The sequence below is a fragment of the Colossoma macropomum genome, unplaced genomic scaffold (genome assembly GCF_904425465.1).
Source record: "Colossoma macropomum unplaced genomic scaffold, Colossoma_macropomum, whole genome shotgun sequence".
In the NCBI taxonomy this organism is placed as follows: Eukaryota; Metazoa; Chordata; class Actinopteri; order Characiformes; family Serrasalmidae; genus Colossoma; species Colossoma macropomum.
This window is the reverse complement of record NW_023494806.1, coordinates 8930832-8949824: the sequence shown is the minus strand read 5'-3', so window position 1 is coordinate 8949824 and position 18993 is coordinate 8930832. Positions and strand designations below refer to the sequence as shown.

General features: G+C 39.9%; 1 protein-coding gene across 2 annotated transcripts in view; it reads right to left on the bottom strand.

Moving 5' to 3' along the window:
• LOC118827161 (metal transporter CNNM4) overlaps nt 1-16503 on the bottom strand; it is a 51092-nt gene extending 34589 nt beyond the window's left edge. For both annotated transcript variants that reach the window (XM_036598401.1, XM_036598402.1), the window contains exon 1: nt 14966-16503. In XM_036598401.1, coding sequence (XP_036454294.1) covers nt 14966-16382 — 1417 coding nt within the window. In that variant the 5' untranslated portion in view covers nt 16383-16503. The remainder of the gene's footprint in view (nt 1-14965) is intronic.
• Between the last annotated feature and the right edge of the window lie 2490 nt (nt 16504-18993).

The window sequence follows — 18993 nt, the reverse complement described above, 5'->3', positions numbered from 1 at the left end:
CAAGGGTACATCTCAGTACCTTTAGTCAGGGAACATAACTGTACCATAATCCATTGAAATTATATTTTCTAAATTGTACTGACTCCACACACCCCGTCTCGTCTCCAGGCTTTCATTTTGTTGTTTTGTTTTAAAATATTAGATTATGAAAAGGTACAAATATGTACTTTTCACCTGGAAAAACTTAATTAAAATACTCAACTGGACCTTAAAACCACTGTTATGCCTTCCTTTAGAGGGTACATTTACATCGTTTGTACCTTAATGAACCTTGATGCACCCATATTTCTAAAAGTGTAAATTGAATATTTGATACATATTGGAGGTATTTTGACATAAAATAGTTGGGTGCTACCATTTCTCATTAAGATAAATAAGATTTTTGGCAAAATTCTGCACAGCTTGTTCATTCTAGCAACAGCTGCTATGAAAGAACACATCTGTGGGGAAAGAATGAACAGGTCAATTAGAAAAAGCTCTGTAACTTCAAGTAATATTTATTTAACTACACCAGTCTACTTATAGGACCTCTGGCTGACCACACGTTTTGTTATAAAGAGAACATAATTAGTCCTGTTTAGGAGGATTTACTGTAGCATAGTATGTAAAATGTTGAATAAAAATCATTATCTTCATAGTTTTTGACAGTACTTTTTTCCCAAATGTGGCACTACTGGGGCTTTTCCTCAAGTTCCAACTTATCAAACCTAAGAAAAATAGTACAAAGTGCAATGAGACACATACCGTGAAAATTTCGTCAAATATCATGATATTTTTTTCGTCTTATTGTCCACCCCTACTTTCAGCAGTGTTTTGCCACATACTAAAATTTAAGCTACTATTGAAAGTGATGGTTACATTTGCATCTGACAAAAGCCTTCCTTTAGAAAAGAACTGAAAGCTCCATCAAGTCTTTCAGCAAGAAAATGTGTTTCTGAAGAATAGGAAGTAATGTTGTAACAAGCTAGGCAGTCATGTGAGTACACGTGAGCAGCATGTCAGTCAGATATGACCTACAAGGAAAAAGTAAATAGTGCTTATTGTACCTTTAATATTTGTGGACCACCTTTCATGTTTTCAAGACAACTAAAAATACTCATAAAAGGCAGCCTACTCTGCACAGAGATATTAAAGTCAGGACATGATTTGCCAGGAAATGAGAGCTATAATCTCTCATTGATCTTATCTTTTGGAAAATAAGGCCCAATCATTCTCAGCATTAACTCCTCTAACCAGTGTCAGCCGCTTAACGTCACTGCATCATTCCAGGAATGTCCAGTTCACACAAATATCCAAATTAGCAAATAACCCACGAAGACACAAATCCTAAGAGACCACTGATCTCAGCCTTTGATAGCATCACTGAGAGTCCAGACGCTAAATTTAGCATGTGTGATGGCATGCAGGAATCTAGAAGAAAAGAAGAGCATTCAACGCTTTAAAAAAGAGATAATTTTACATGTTTCTATTTGAAGGTGTTTACAAAACAGCATTTCAATCCAACATAGTGTTTGCAGTCTTTCTTGACATTAAAGTACAGTATCTGCTCATTGATCTGTTCTTCTCTTCAACCCCTGCTGATGCACTTCAGACAGTGCAAGGACTGCGGCACACCACAAATCGCATGTGTCTGCTGTCAGCACGCAAACAAGTGAGGCTGTGCGTGCATGTGTGTGTTTGTGTGAGAGTGTTTGTTTTCATACATTTTCAGGACAAAAATATCCTCACTTTGTAAGAAAAACAAAGAAAAGCAGAGCTAAGCTTCAACACCAGCAAATGATTTAGTGAAGTGTTTTTACAAAAGCTACTTCAAATTTTTGGAACTGAAAAGAAAATATACATAGTGTTGAGCTTCCTGTTTTAAATGCAATGCTACCGAGCTGGACTACAGTGCTGTAGCTAATCAAATTTAGGCAGTTATATACACTCCTTAAAAAGACGGTTCTTCAGGGATCCTTTAATAAATACAATGGTTCTATATAGAACCTCAAACACTCAAAGAACCATTTGCGTGTTTAAGTGGTTCTTCAGGCCGATGGAGAATGTGTTGTATATGGTTCTATATGAGACCCTTTTGACAATAGTTCTATATAGGGTTCCCAAAAGGGTTCTTCTATTGTTACAAGCTTAACATTGTAATAATAGCAGAACCCAGTTTGGTGCTATATAGAACCATTTTCAAAAAGGTTCTATGTAAAACCATATACAAAACATTCTCTATCAATCTAAAGAATCATTTTACCATGCAAAGAACCATATAAGTGTGCAAATGGTCCTTTGAGTGTTCATGGAACTAATGTGTATGTATGTATGTGTATGTGTGTGTGTGTGTGTGTGTGTGTGTGTGTGTATATGTATATATATATATATATATATCTTTGGGAGAGAGGAGAGAAATCAGCCTACAGGTGTTTGTCCATCCTTACACTGTGAGAAGACAATTCAACACTATGAGTCTGAAAGGACGTGTAGCTGTCAAGAGGCTCTTCCTGGGAAAAAAAAATCTGACAAAAAAGAAAAACATTTGCAAATCAAGCAAAGAACTTGCTGGTGATCTTAGAACAATGGACTGCCCACCCCAGAGTCCAGACCTCAACATTACTAAATGTGTTTGGCAGAAAATACAACTTCTAAGACTGAACTTTGTAGGTGTGGAAAAATATCCCTGCAGATTTCTTTAAAAACTAAAACTAAGTCTGCTGAAAAGAATGGGACACATTAAATAATAAAAAGCTAAATAATAAATAGCTGTTGAGACTTCAGTGTCATTTTCTGTTAAATAATACATGTTTTCTGCTTTTTTTCCTGATGCTAACAAATGAATAACTTATACTTAATTGTGGTTTTGCCTGGAATTTCAGTAAATGAAACCTAGGCTTTTGCACAGTACTGTACGTATGACCTCCTGTCCAGACACTGCACAAAAACATGAGTGAGTGACTGAGGGTGTGTGTGTTAGATGAGATGTTAGAATTGTCAGCCACTCTGATAAGTGCAGACAGGCGGATGGCACTTTGCTCCTTTCTTAGACAGCTGTCAATCATTCTCCTGTCTCTCATTCTTACTCTATCAATGCTTCAAACTATTCTTCCATCAACCTTTCCTGTCTCTCTCTCTGTCTACATGCAGTGTCAGCACAGGAAGAGAGAAAAAGGAAGAGTGTGTTTGAGAAAAAAGACTGCTGTAAAACAGCTACTAAAACACACACACAGACACAGATCCTATTACGCACTGAGAGGATTATGGCATGACGGTCCCGAACACGAAGCAGAAGGAATCCACTTAGCGGGACCGTGACAACAAAACAAAACGCCACTTTGGCCAGAGCAGTGGGCCGTCTCGTTTGCTGAAACACATATTTCAGCTTATCGGTTCATTTTGGGGGGTAATTATGAATGCTGAAATTATGTCTGCCCGTCTGCAGGTGGGCGAATGGACAGAAGACCAGACGATGATGTAAAAAGACAAGGGGTCATTTCTCACAAGAAAAGACAATAGTCACAACAAACTGTTTAAAAAAACAGTTTAAAATAGGATCATCTTGCAAACATAGTCTGAAAATGCTCACAAACAGTCAAAGGTTTGGGCACCCCTGGCCAAATGACATGTTTTGTTGTTTTCCCAAGTGAAAGTAAGTTAACACACCCCTACAGAGGTGTACATTTTTATGCACAATTCGTTTATTTGCTGATTTAACGCACTGGGGAAAAAAATAAAAGATAAAACGCAGCCTGTGCAAAAGTTATGGCACAGTTTATATTTTAGGTTTTATTTTTTTCAAATATTTGAAACTCAGCAAGTGAAATTGCACTTGCAGAAAAGCACCATATATAAGTTTGTTTACTGTACAGGCTGTCTTCACTTACTTTCACATGGAGAATCAGCAAAATGTTTAATTTGGCTGGGGGTGTTTAAACTTTTGCAAACAACTGCACATATTTTTACTGTTCTGTCTTTTTTTTCAAAATTCTGATTATTGATTAATCAACAATAGGTAGTTTACATGATAACTAACATAATCGCTACTGACACACATCCTGGCATGCACTCCAATCTTGGTTTGGTTATGGTACAACTCAGAGAATGTTTTTCCTTTTAAACTCTGACACACCTATGTCTTGGCTAACAAACAACCTGCAGACGCACACACACAGTCAAACACTCGTGCTGTGTACATACACAAATACAAAAGCACTTAGCACACAAAAAAGAGAAAAGAATACTTAACAGTTACTGGACCGACAGGGAAACAGTTTAGACAGCAGAACCAAAACCAGCTCCACTACTGGCATTTGAAAAACATGTGCATATTTGCTTTTTATCTTGGACATGGGATCATACACAACATCTCATATGCATTTCTCATATTGTCACTGTCGGAACACAATCTCGTATCTCCAAAGCGGTAACTTTCCAGGAGGAGGAAAAAAAAAAAAACTTCTATTAAAAGTTAAGAATGTGTTAACATAAAACTTTTTCCACATAATTTTGTAAAATTTTTGTGGATCATGAAGTGTTAACACAATCCAAAGGGAAACTAAAGTAAAAAAAGTGATAAGGTTTTTGCATGAATGATGATATATAGTTACTTATATGCAATCATATCTCCCATATGCATTATGTAAGCCTCTGTACATAAGAATAATAATGATAATCATACTACTACTACTACTACTATTACTACTACTACTACTAATAATAATAATAATAAGCCCCATACAGTAATGTGAAGAATTAAGTACTCCCCATGAAATGTTTCTCTTTTGACATACGTGGATAAACCAGTCTTCGATCTACAGTTAAAATCTCAGCCTTATTACATATTAAGGCTTATTATTCAGTAACTACATGGACTTCTATACACTTCTATAACCTATAAGAATAGCTCAACTGTTTTGCATTGAAGTGTATAATAAAACTCTGGTCCTGTCTGCGATAAGGGTCACAAAAGGGCTTAAACAGTATGTATAGGTAAATGTTATGTAATAGAACAAAAAACAAAGCAAATGTGACTTGGCAATCATTTATTTTTATTAAAAAAAAAAGCACATCCCTGGCTTCAGTAACTGATACTGCTCTGTTTCACAGAAACAACTTGATGTAGGTGTTTCCTATAACTGTCTACCAGTGACTGATGTCTACTGGGAGAATTTTTGTGCCCACATCTTTATGCAGAATTCTTTCAAGTATGCAATGTTTGAGTAGTTTCTTGCACGTACAGCCAATTCAAATGCCACTACAGCATTTCACTGGGTTTCAGATCTGGGTTTTGACTGGGCCATTCCTTAACCCTCAACCTTGGTGGATTTACTTTTTGGCAGATGGCCTCACATTCTTCTCAAGCACTCTCTGATATTAAAGAGATTTCACAGTCGATTCTATGACTGCAAGTTGTCCAGGCATCAAAGCAGCTCCAAACCATTACATTTCCACCACCATGCTTTACAGGTGGTCCTGGTCCTTGTATAGATTTTCAGTAGCAAACTTTAGTCATGCCCCAATGTTCTTTTTAGACAGCAAAGGCTTCCTCCTGGCGCATCTCCCATGTAGGTCAAATTTGTGTAGTCTTGTTGTAGTGGGTGGTGCATGCACTTTCACATCCACAGCAGCAAGAGCTTCTGCAGATCCTGTGATGAAATTTTCAGGTTCTTAGAGACTTCTTTTAACATCTTACAGTCTGCTCTCATTAAATTTGCTGGGGTGGCCTGGCCTGGACATGTTGGCAGTGGCAGTGTATTTTTACCCGATTTTCTCCCCAATTTGATCGTCTCCAATTCCACCCGCTAGTTAGGACTCCCCCAATCACACGATGCTATCAATGCTAGGAGGGTGAATGCTAACACAGGCTTCCTCCGAGACCTGTGAAGCCAGCCACCGCTTCTTTTCGAACTGCCGCTCACGCAACGTCATTGGACAGCCGAACGCGCTCGGAGGAAAGCGCCAACCGCCAGATCTGTTACGTCAGCTAACAGAGGCCTGCGCTGACTAGCATCGCGTTGGGTGATGGGGGGAGAAGGAGGGGCCATCCTACTCTTTGGCAGTGGTTTTAAATCTTCTCCTCTTGTAGATGATCTTCCGGACACTGGATTTCCAATTTCCAGGGTTTTGTATATCTTCTTAAACTCTTTCCCAGACCTACAGTCATCTACAACTTTCTTTCTGAAGGCCTCAGAGACCTCTTTTGATCTAGGCATGATGACATCACAAACTCCAACAACAAAGAGCAGACCAGATATCTGAGGTTTAAATAAGACAGGTTTCTCCAAGATATTTTCTAATGGTGTTTTAATCATTAGCATCTCACTGAGTGCACCTGATTTCAATCTGGCACGTTTAAAGTAGTAATATGTTGGGGTCTACTTATTTTTTCCACATAAAAAATTGCATTACTATTTATTTCAACTACATAAAGGAAGACAAAAAAGTTACTTTTAAATGTCACTTAAATTACATCAGCTTTATCTATCAACACTGAAGACTTGATATCTGTGTCTCCAAATATGTTAAAAATTCAAAACTTTTCATGGGTGTATTTACTTCTTTAAAGGACTATGTATTACTGATATGCAAGTAACTGTATATAATAATAATATCCCATATGTACTACATATATATAAGTACCCATGTTTAATAACCTGTCCCATATATATTACATACAGCACTGAGCAAAAAAACTTTATTAAACATATTTAAAAAGCTCTTTATCTGGACAGAAAGCATTTATTTGCTCAAACAATGCTAATACTAAAATAAACACAAACAATATTAGTGCATTTAGTATTGATTTTATGTATGCTAAAGTTTTCATTTAACCATTTTTTCACCAAGGAAGCACAATATTAATTGTAGAGATCACCCCATGTGGTTTTGTCTAATTAACACATCATTAAATTAACTCAGGTGTGCTGGTGAAGGCTCAGGCATCGAGAAGAAATCTGGAACCAAACCTGTGCTCTTCTAGCTAGCTCACAACAGCTCAAGAACTTGTTAAAAAACAAGAAATTATTGTTATTAGTCTTTTTACTGTATTTGTTTACTGGCATTTATTCTGAAGTCATATACAGTTTTTACTGGCAAAAACACACTTACTGGAAAGATGCCCAAGACTTCTGCACAGTACTGTACAGTTCTATGAAGAAGCTTGAACACCCCCTGGTCAAAGTACATGTTTTGCTGATTTTCTAAGTTAATGAAATAAGTTAACACACCTTAACAATAACACACTTAAATATGTAGCTTTCTGCACATTTAGTGCACAATTTCTGCTTATTTGATTTGTTTAACATACTGAGAAAAGAATATCAAATCTAAAAATGTGCCATAACTTTTGCACAGGCCACATTTTGTGTTGTATTTTTCCTATATGTTAATCTGAGCAAATAAACAGTAACTGGGCATTAAAACGTGGAGAAGTGTGTTCTCTGTAGAGGACTTATTTTCACTACAAAGTCAGGACATTTTCGCCCTGAAAACTGCATGAAAACAAACACACACACCCATAGGAGTTATGGGATTGACAGTCAGCCGACCCGTCTATGGGTGTGGACGACAGATTGCTATGGGCAGGTAGGAAGGGTAGAAGGAGAAAAGGTCAAGGGGCATCTGAATGAGGAAACAGCAGACAATGGAGTTGTTTTAGATCAGGGACAGAAAGTGCACAGAGAAGAGACTGCAAGAAACCACAGGAGCGGCTCTGGACTTGACAGCTTCTCCTCAGCGGGTTGCCTTCATGCTTTCTCACAAAGCAGCCTACGTCCAGATCAAAGTGCTGATCCAGGATCAGGTTTCTCTCTCCCCTACCTAGATCTTAATCAGTCCAGGCTAAAGAAAGAAACTGACCCAGAAACAGCATTTCAGCTCCAAGATGCTTTTTGAATCGGTTCCAGGTTGGTAGGTGGAAGGTCACTTCCTTACGCAGGCCTTAAGAGGAGAGCAGTTGATCCCCAGTAAAGGCAATTACGAGTACTGCTTTCACAAGCCAAGCAGATTCTTAAGGGGCAGAGGTCAAAGCAGACCCACACTAAATGTCCAAAAGATTGTAGACACCTGCCCCCCTTTGCTGCAGTAACAGCCTCTACTCTTCTGGAAAGGCTTTACGCTACATGTTGGAACATTGCTGTGAGGATTTGATTGCATTCAGCCGCAAAAGCACAAGAGAAGTCAGGTACTGATATTGGATGATTAGGTGTGGATCACAGGTGCCACTCTAACTCATCCCAAAGGAAGGATGGAGCTCCATCACTTCAGAGAAAGTAGTTTCACTGATCCACAGCACAATGCTGATGTATCTATCTATCTATCTATCTATCTATCTATCTATCTATCTATCTATCTTTAAAACCACTCTAGCTGATGCTTATCACTGGGCATGGTGACCAAGGGCTCATGTACGGCTGCTCCACAGCGTCCCATTCTATTGGCAATGCTTTTCTATGGAGATTATACAAATGGTATGCACAGGTGAACATTTGTGTCAGCAGTGGGTGCACCTTGACGTTGCTGAATTCCTAATTAGAAGAGGTGTTTGGGTATTTCGCACATATTTTATTTGAAATTAATGAGCGCAAACCTAAATTGGTGCTTACTGTTTAATACATTTATTTAACCATTTATTTACTTTCCATGTTAGAGGCAATTAAGACCTTTGCTTTGCCCCAAGTGTACACTAAACACAAAATGTATCTGTTTTTTAAATATATGTAGGACATTTACAAGCATCAAAGCTTAGTATAGCTCAAAAAAATCTAACAAACAATTAATATTGCTCAATTTTTGAGTATGGAAAGGTAGGCGCTACTCACTGCTGGAATATTTTGACAATATGGTGGTTGAGAAGAGTTGAGAACTAGCTAGCTAGCTAACAGGATTAAGCCAGAACTTAGTGTAAGGTCAGTAAATAAACCAGCACTGACAGCACATTAGCTCATCTGAAGAGGCAGCCTCCACTACTCACCCAACACGAAAACCTACCAATGTCCCTCAGCTATTTTTGAATAATGATGTGTTTTCAAATCTATTCCATTTTTGTGCAACACCATGTCTGTCACCAAAACTGTCAAGCCTACATTAGTCATTTTCACCCTTGTTTTCACCTTCACCACAGTTAACCAATTATACATTTAATAACCCTTATGATTATTCATATCAAAACTAGTCAAAATTCATATCCTTAGCAAATACCAGTGCAACAAGGGAACTCATGAAAATGTTTTATTACACAGTTATAACAAAAGAATATCCAGTTTGCATTGAAGTTCCTGTAGTAACTGAATAATAAGCTTTAGTATGCAATAAGCCTGGCATTTTAAGGAGTTTACCAGCCCAGCCCTGATAACAAACCTTTTACTTTTTTTTGGCTGTTCCAAAGAAGCAGCTTGACATGATGCATGTTGCCACAGCAACATAACTTCCCATTAGCCCAAAACAAAACAGAATGTTAGTATTGTGTGTACCACCCAAAATCTTCCACTAAAAAGATTAGTACAAACGCATACACATTGGTGTTCCCTGCAGTGTTAGCCTCGTGCTAAGCTAACTCTGTCACATCACCATTGCTTGAGCCGTTTGGAACCAGAGCGCTTGAAAATACTTTGATTTTGCTTGTCGCTGCACATTACTCTGCAGATGACCTACAAGCAGGAAAGCTGAACTATTACATAACACACAGGGAGAGAGTGAGAGGGATGAGAAAAACATCAATACAGCAATTTGAGCCTAGAGACACACCAGAGAAACACAAACACGCTTAACACGGCTAAAGTAGCTAATGTGCTCACACGCTTGATGCCACAACAGAAAGATTACAACCACTATTGTTCATCTAATTTCAGACGCACTTAAAGTGTCATTTCAAAATGTCATCTAGACTGTATTAAACTGGGGGAACATTAATAAAAAGACTATGGCATATTTTCAGAAAACCTAGGGATAAAAGCTTTTTCGCTCCCCATTCAGAGTCAGAAGGACCTGACACGAGCGAGTGTGCAGTCACCTAGGAGAGTAACAACAAGAGCCCAACTCCTGCAGCCTCTGTACTCTACTGTATTGTTCTTATCACAAAATACAGTTGAAGGAATACTCCAGTGTCTTTCAACCTAATCTCTATCTGCTGCACCTGCAACATATGGTCAAACACTGTAGAGAATAATAGAAACACATTTCTCTGACCTTAGTACCGTCGAATCAAAAGCACTTATAGTGGAAGCCAATGGGTGGTCGCTGTAGCACCTTCCCACTGTCATGTTTGAGACAAGGGGATATAAGTTCTTTTCTTAGCATAGATATATTACTGTTCCTGGTAATCGACTGTATAATGCAGACAGGTTGAAAAACTCTGGAGTATTCCTTTAAAGAAGTAAAAGGTCACTACATGACCCTCGTCATTACGAAAAGGCAAGGGATGGGGGTTTGCATGGGAATGAAGGCCTGAATTCATGCATGCAACCACAACAAAAACAGAGCCAGTAACCCTAGGATACACAACGCTTCTCATTTTGTCAGTGCATCTTTCTCACTAAGGCCATGTGTCAGCACAGAGCGAGTTGGCTGCAGCCCACTGTACACTGCGGTAACAACAGTTGCATCTCACGCTGAATTAGATGCTGAGACAGAAATCTTTGCCTAGTTCTGTATCAAACTGCGTGAATTCAGTTATTCTCGTCTGACCTGCAGCACACTATACAAATAAGATGTTCTCATAGTCTTATGATGCAAGAAAATAAAAACGTCTTTTGGCCAAAAAATGCTGTCATGCAACCAAAAAAAACAAACGATGGCAGATCAATGTTTTACCTGGAAAAAAGCATGTATCAAAAAGCAAATAAGGAGAGTCTGGAGCCGTTCATGGCTTTACAACAGAGGGCAACATGGAACATGAGCTTGGGTCAGTAGGCCAATTTATGTCTATTAGCACTCTATATGTAAACTATAGGCAAGTCCAGGCCAAGTGGGCATTCTGATGACGCCTTCCCAAACCCTCAAGCGCGCTCCTTTTCATTGTTGTGTATGAAGGATTGCGCACCATGACTGACAAGCACTGCTCTAGCCTGTTACACACCAAACGTGACACAAATACATGCATGAAAAAGCTAAATATTCTGATTCTTCGCATCAAAAATATACACACCTGTTGCAATTTTTTTAGCATCATTTGTGCCACCCAAAAATATAATTTGCTTCCTATAAAACCAGCAAACTGTGCAGGAGGCTTGCCACATTGGAAAAGTGAATGGAGAATGTAGAGCTTCTCCACTACATTCAGCAGCTACAACTTTATGAGTGCATTCACAAACAGCTGGGGTCGCTGTATCTTTGAAGATGCAACTCCACACATGACGAAGCAGAAAACAAGTGAGTGGAATGCCTTTAAGTCCAAATCTTTTGCTCACAGAATGAGTAAACAGTGACACTGGACAGGCTACTCTCTGCTTTGGAAACGTGAAAGTAGCACAGAGATCTTCAACACATCTTGGTTGTCGCCATGCCAACACCAGAGACGATCGTGACTGTTCTGAGTTCATGTTGCTGGCAAAAGTTTGCAAAATTGTAACAGTGGGCAGTTTAATTAATGCTGCACTTCTGCCATCAGAAAAATCGTCTTTGGTGTCCCAGATACCATCAGTTGTATGTGTGCCCAGATCACTATATGGGTGCTATACATCACCCACAGCTGATCAATCAATATCAAGGATGCCTTCTCTCTAGTCACTCATCAAAAAAAAAGAAAAGCTGGTTTAATCTTAAAGTTTCTTAACAACTGAAACTTTACAACACTAAACTTTTTATTCATTATTATATATTGCAGTTTCAAAATATTTATCAATCATCTGTGTCATTCTTTAAATTCTATTGTGTAAACTTTCCTTACCACTGCCATACTTTAAAGAATGTGTAAGAACAGTAAGGACAGCACTGCTTGCAGGTGTAAAGCACCAGGCCAAAGGCTGTTGACTGTAAACTTGTGCCCTCAGGTCAAATATAATGGACTTAGCCTCTTTACTGTGAGCCATGCCTGGCTGTGAAAAAAACAAAATCAGCTGAGCCAAAACAGACCCAAGAGGTTATGGAGGTATAAGACACAGTAAAACAGCAAGTGAAGCTCTCTGATGACTTCAGTCCTACATGAGAGCAGTGAAGGAGAATTGTGAAATAAGAATCAAGGTCAATAAAGTACAAGAAAAAAGTAAAAGGGCTGCTGGCTGCTCAGGACATCTGGCACAATTAAACACCTTCCTCACACCAGCTCCCTGTAGCGAGAGAGAGCCTCAGGAGTGGAAGGCACAAGTCACCTATTGGGAGCCATGATTACTGATTGTTAAAAGGCCCATGTCATGGAAAACATCTTTTTTTTTAAATACAACAATTTTATGTGATATGTAAATGTTAGTTTTATAACACAGTTCACTCCTCAATCCATAAACTCTATATATGGAACCAATGCTGCAAAAACAGCCATTTCCAACGCCCCCGACCTCATTTGGTTTGACAGTTTTTTGTGTTTTCGTCCATCAGTGTTCTCACCAAAATACCCAACATGCATTACAAAAATGTGTCATACAGCCATCCAGGACACCCCTAACACCACTAACATAGCCAGTGATGTACCACTCCTATGTTGTACCAATTGGGCTTCCTAGCCATGATGTTAGCTATTCAAAATCCAGCCCAAAGCAGTTGTAGTTTTTCAAAAGTTCCTTCCACCAGAGCGGGATTTTCCGTTTAATGGCTAGGAAGATTCTCACTCTTGAGACTACTGGGGCACTGAGGTAGGCATGTTTACAACAGATGAAGCAACGGTTAAGTTATTTTTACTTTTTGACCAGAGGACCCCTTTAAAAGTTACTTTTTTATGAATCAGCAGTGATTCATTTTCAATTTACATAATAATGCATATTTTAAATTCTCCTACTGGTCTCAGAGTAAGAAACAGAGCCTGACGGACACAACCGTTTATGTATTTTTAGCCAAATATTTGTTTAAGTAAATGCGAAGGGAGTCTGGTTTATCTTTTTCAACTGAAGTGTATTTTGTAACCATTGATTGATGGCTGTTAATCGGTCCATTTATACTGCTTTATTTTTTTCTTATACATAAACTCTGATTACTCATTTAATCATCAAAATAATCACTACTCGATTACTCGATCACTTACATATTCAACTGTGACCACCATAGCAACGATACAGAAATACAGCAGTTATAAACACAGTATTGGACTATCCTTTTTGGAGTGTGCACAAACCTTGAGTGCGTGTTTATGTGTATGTGCTTCAGCAGTCACAGATGCCAGTAAGACCTGCACCATAAAGGATCAGAGCATAGATTTGAGATGTTTGTTCTAAAAGGATTTTAGCTCATAGTTACTATCGCAGAGAGAAGAAAGGTGCTGCTCTCGTATCGTTGCTGAAGATCTGTGGCTGCTTTAATGTGTCGTAGCATGCCTTCGCTGTGGTACTGCAGGAGTGTTTATGCGAGTCTGGAAGTTTGTGTCCAAGCAAGTGTGCGCAAGTGAATAGGAATATGAGAGAATATCATAAAGGTTAAAGAGAGTGCTGCATTTCTGTTCGTGTCTGTGGGAGGTGTATCCATTAACTCAGATTAGGAGAATGGTGAGGTCCAAGGTGAAAGCTTTCATCCCTGTTATGAATCACTGTGGAATATTTATATTTACTCTCCATCAGTGCATATTAGCGCTGCATTTGTTAATCATTGTGATACTGGCCTTTGCAAAACCAAATGCTTTACTATGTATTATGTATATATAATACCTAGAGTGTTCTATTATGTGAGCACCCTGACCCACCTCAGACACCCAACGTGAGCTTCTGGGAGTGTTTGTATGAATCAATGCTTTCACATGGCCCAACTAGTCTTTTAGGGCAAAATGACTGGTTAATCTTTAAACTGTGTTTTAAAATATGTAACATAAGTTACAATGTAAGTAAAATAAGTTATTTAATTCACAACATGGACTTCTGTTCATATTGTGCAACCCCAATGTATATAAAATGACTTAACACATGCATGCTGTGCATGAAGGAGAAAACCACCAATTTTTCAAAATTCAATGATTCAGATATGTGTAGAAGTCATTCAGTGGTATGATGTAAAGCGCTCTGTTCTAGAGAACCTTACCGTCAGAATTACTCACAGTGGTGGTGATAGGAACCAGATGTCTCAAGTGTTTCTCAGTGCCTCTAAAAGCTACCTTAGAGAAAGTTATTACGTATAATGGCTATAAACATGTCGCCTTATGCCTGAGACATTACCTTACAGTTTTAAAATAATGTTTTGGCCTACAACATATATTTTTCAGATCTGTTCATGGTGGAGAGTTACATGCGCACACACACCGTCTAAGCCGCTTATCCTTCTGGGTCACGGGGGGGAGCTGGAGCCTATCCCAGCAGACATTGGGTGGAAGGCAGGATACACCCTGGACAGGTCACCATTTTACATGCATTTTAAGACAAAATAGTACTTAAAGAAAACTTTTCTCCAGATGTAGTACTATTATGCCACCACTGACAATACATAAATAGTAGAGGTTTACTTATGGGTTTGGATACTATACAAAATTGCTATATTTGCACTGCAAACATGGCAACCCTTGGTTCCTATCGCCACCACTGTAAAGAAATCAGAGGCAGAAAGCTTCTCCAAAGTTACCATTTCATATCAATCTGCTCTAAATGACTTTGCTTTTCTGCTTCTGAATTATATAGAAAGTTTGAAAAAAATTTGGTGAAACTCCCCTTCAAACCAAAAGGAATTGAGTTTCAAAAGCATCAACTTGATGCTTGACAACTTTGGTCCCTAAACTGACAGTTATCACCCATGTGTGACAGGTTTACAAGCACCCTTTGAATAACATCTCTATTCAGTGTAAATAACATGCAACTTTAACCTGCACTGATGCCCCAGGCCGACCCAACCTCCCACCACAAACACTGCAGTGCAAACAGACCTTTCTTAAACTCCTCCAACATGGAATCCAGCTTGGTGTCGTGGAAAACAAAGTGGACCGGGTGGTTGTAGAACTTGGTGATGGTCTTCAAGGTCGTGCAGTCATCTGGATCCACGAAGGCCAGGTCTTTCACAAAGAGGATGTCCACAATGTTGGTGCGCTCATCCTCAAACACAGGGATGCGCGTGTAGCCACTCTCCATGATCTCCGACATGGTGTTGAAGTCCAGGACGGCGTCGCTGTGAATCATAAAACAGTTACTTAGAGGAGTCATGACGTCCTCCACGGTCTTAGTCCTGAGCTCCAGTGCACCCTGGATCATGTTGAGCTCCTCTTTCACCAAGTCATTGTAGGGCTCTGTCACTTTCAGCATCTCCACCAGCTTCTCGCGGTTGTAGACCGTGCCCATCTCCTGGCCCAAGACGCAGTCCAGCAGTTTGCTGATGGGGTAGGACAAAGGAAAGGTCAGCAGCATGAAGAACTTGGTGAGCAGGATGGTGTTGGCACCTACTGCCAAGCCATGGCGAGAGCACAGGGCCTGAGGCACAATTTCACCAAATATGACAATGCCAATGGTGGAGGCCACCACAGCACCCACACCTGAACCTATAAGGTCATCCAGGAGGATGGTAAGAGTCGTGTTGACCAACACATTACCTAGAAGGAGTGAACAAAGCAGGTAGTTCCCTTCCCTTCGAATAGGCTCAATCTTTCGAGCATACTTTTTCTCCTTGTCCGTGCCACAGCTCTGTACAATGCGCAGCTCCATAGGGTCCAAAGCCATGAGGCCCAGGTTGAGACCACTGAACATACCTGACAGCATCAAAAGGCCAGAGATCAGGATCACCTGGAACCACAGGGGGAGCAAGGACTTCTTCTCCTCCACCACGCGCAGCATGCCGTCCTGCTCGCCCAGCAGGTACCACTTGCCATCCCTCTCGTTCCTGATGCACACCCCGTAGTCCCTGTGCGTCTCGCCTTTGCGCAGCAGTTTGACTTTTAAGCGCAGCACCGCGGAGGTGCCCTGCTTACTCACGTTCAGGCTGCCCCTCAAGAAGATGTCTTTGGTGAAATCGGCGCAGGTGCCGTTGAGCTTCTCCTCGTCGCCACCTCCTCCACCACCGCCACCACCGCCGGCGTCCCCCCCGAGGTCCACGAACCTGATCTGCGCCCGGGTGTCGTTGCTGAGGTGCAGCCCGTAGAAGCGGAGAGACACGCTGCTCTCCTCGGTCACCTGGATCACACCGTCCTCGGCGGTCGTGGCCGGCTTGTCGCTGCTCTCCAGCCGCATGCCGAGGACGCGACTCTCTCCTGCGTCCCCCGCGCCGCTCTCCGCTGCGCTCGTGCAAACTCGGGTGCAAAGAAAAACCATCAAAGTTAGCGCGCTCCCCTTCTTTCCGCACCATCCTGTCGCCATGTTTGTTATACACACACACAGACACACGCGCGCAGGCTCGCTCTGTCCGCTGGACGAGCGCTGACGTCACCTACTCATTCCGCACTAGCCGCCCCTTCGTTAGCATAGCACCTATGAGGCTGCTGCGCCTTCCTCCTTCATCGTGACACCAATGAGACTCTTATATGCGTCCGCTATTTGCATAACGCCAATGAGAGCTCTAGTTTCGCTGCCTTATTAGCATAGCGCCAATGACGTTCCGATATAGAACCCTTATTTGCATAACACCAATGAGATTCCGACGTGAGACCCGCGTTAGCATAACACCAATGAGATCGTTAGGGCTCTGCGATTGTTACGTCATTGAATGGAACGGGGCAAACCCCCCCCCCCCGGTTAGTGTGCTTTTTAAGGAGGACTCGGTTTGTTTTTAAGGTGGACTGGAGGAGTTGTGCCAAATCAAGGAACTTTTTAAAGGAATAGTTCACCTAAAAATAAAATGTACGCAATTTTCCTCCTGCATCACCGAAATAAATTACTGAATTAATAGATACATACATATGTACACATACAGTACTGTGCAAAAGTTCAGGCACCTGAGAATGATGTTAAGAGTGAACTGCTAGTCTTTATTAAAATATTGGCGCCCTCTAGTGGTCAGTTATGATGGAATTCTCTAATTTCATAATCTTTTTGTGCTTGTGGTAAATACTCGCCAAGTGGCGCTGTTGGCTAAGTGATTAAATTTAGCTCCACTCATATTTCGTGTGTGTGTGTGTGTGTGTGTGTGAAGTGCCAAAGGCAATTTATGTATTACAGAAGACACAGCAATGAAGACACAACAGACACTGATCTACTGGTCCTGTATGAAGCAGCAAAATAGCAAACAATACTTCATTCAGTGAAACACAAATACATTATAACACTGCAATTTTGGAAAAAAAAAAGTTTGCGTTTCAACAAATATCTGACAAAACATTTGCATGGACCATTGGAACAGCAATACTCAATACACAAAAAATCTTTAAAATATATATTTTCTCAATACACAGGCCCTTAAGTAGGTATGAATAAAAACATGGCATTAATAAAATAGCTAAGATCTACAAAATGGTTCAGAATGCGTATTGGTGGCTGACAGTAAATCCATCAGTAGGAATCTGTGCAAAGCTGATAAATGCAAGAAAGACTATTTACTGGGAAAACATCCCACCCTTATCAAATGTTTAGGATACTTACAATTTTTAATTGAAAAAAAAAAGAAATCTAAGGTAGCCACAGTCAGGCCTTGTGAGTGCCAGTGTTTACATGTCAGTCTTGAAGTCATCAAGAATCACTATACACATATGCACACATACACACACAGACATACACACACACACACACACACACACACACATATATATATATATATATATATATATATATATATATATATATATATATATATATACATACATATATAATATTTGTATATATATTTGGGGCTAACAAAGTATGCAGAGAAACAGATGAACTAATATATATATTATTTCTGTTATTTCTCTTCTGTTGACCCTTGTAATGTGTAAATATTTAGACATCATGACCTCTTGCTGAACATGGCTTGTAAATATAACCTTTTGAGCGATGAGAAGACTTTTTCTTTAATAGATCCTGGCTGTGTTTGAGAACAACTGTGCTGAAGGATGCAAGAGACTGTTTGTTATAAAGTTAAGTTTTAATTTCCAGCTCAAAATCAGCACAAAATGCAAATAACTGAGACACTGCATTTATGATAGACTTACATAATAAGTATCGATTGAAATGAATATACTGTTCTGAGTGATTGCTGACAGCTTGTACTGTAACTTAATAAGTCATATCTCACAGTGTTTTTTGTTGTAGCAGCACGCAAACTGTTTTCTGTGGCCTACAATCTGGTAAAGCCATATTGCCAAATTGGATCATATGGCAATATTAAACACAGAAAAAAATGATAATTTCAAGAGAGATATGCCAAAAAGTCCAAGCATTAGTTTATATTATGCTAACAAGTGATTTTACTGAAGCAATAATTGGCAGTCTACAATGTCTCACCTAAATTAGTCTGTTTTTACTAACTTTAATGTACTTATTGTGTGTACTGTGCAAAAGTATTCCCCACAAAAACAGTAAATATCAAGCAAATCAGCAAAGAAACCTTTGATGAGTGTAGTTCAGATTTGTTAATTTGGGTCGAACACCTCTTACACACACACACACACACACACCACACACACACACACACAGTGCTCCCCACAAGGAAGAAAGGACCCCACAGTGAATGGGTCCCAACAATGTGGCATAAACCTGGTACACACACACATACACAGTGGTCCCCACAAGGAAGAAAGGACCCCACAGTGTGTTGGTCCCAAAAATGTGGCATGAACCTGGTACACACACACACACACACACACACCAAGAATGAACCCTGCTGCAGAGCTGTTAACTGAAATGGATGCTAAGTTAATTAGTCCAGCAGCTTTGGGGGTCTTTGGAGTGGGCTTTCATTTATTATTAATAGTTACTGATTTAGGTCTTGCTTCTAAAATTATTCTACAAGTGTGAAGTGAAGCAGCACTCAAAGTGCTGCTTGCTCTGCTGACTG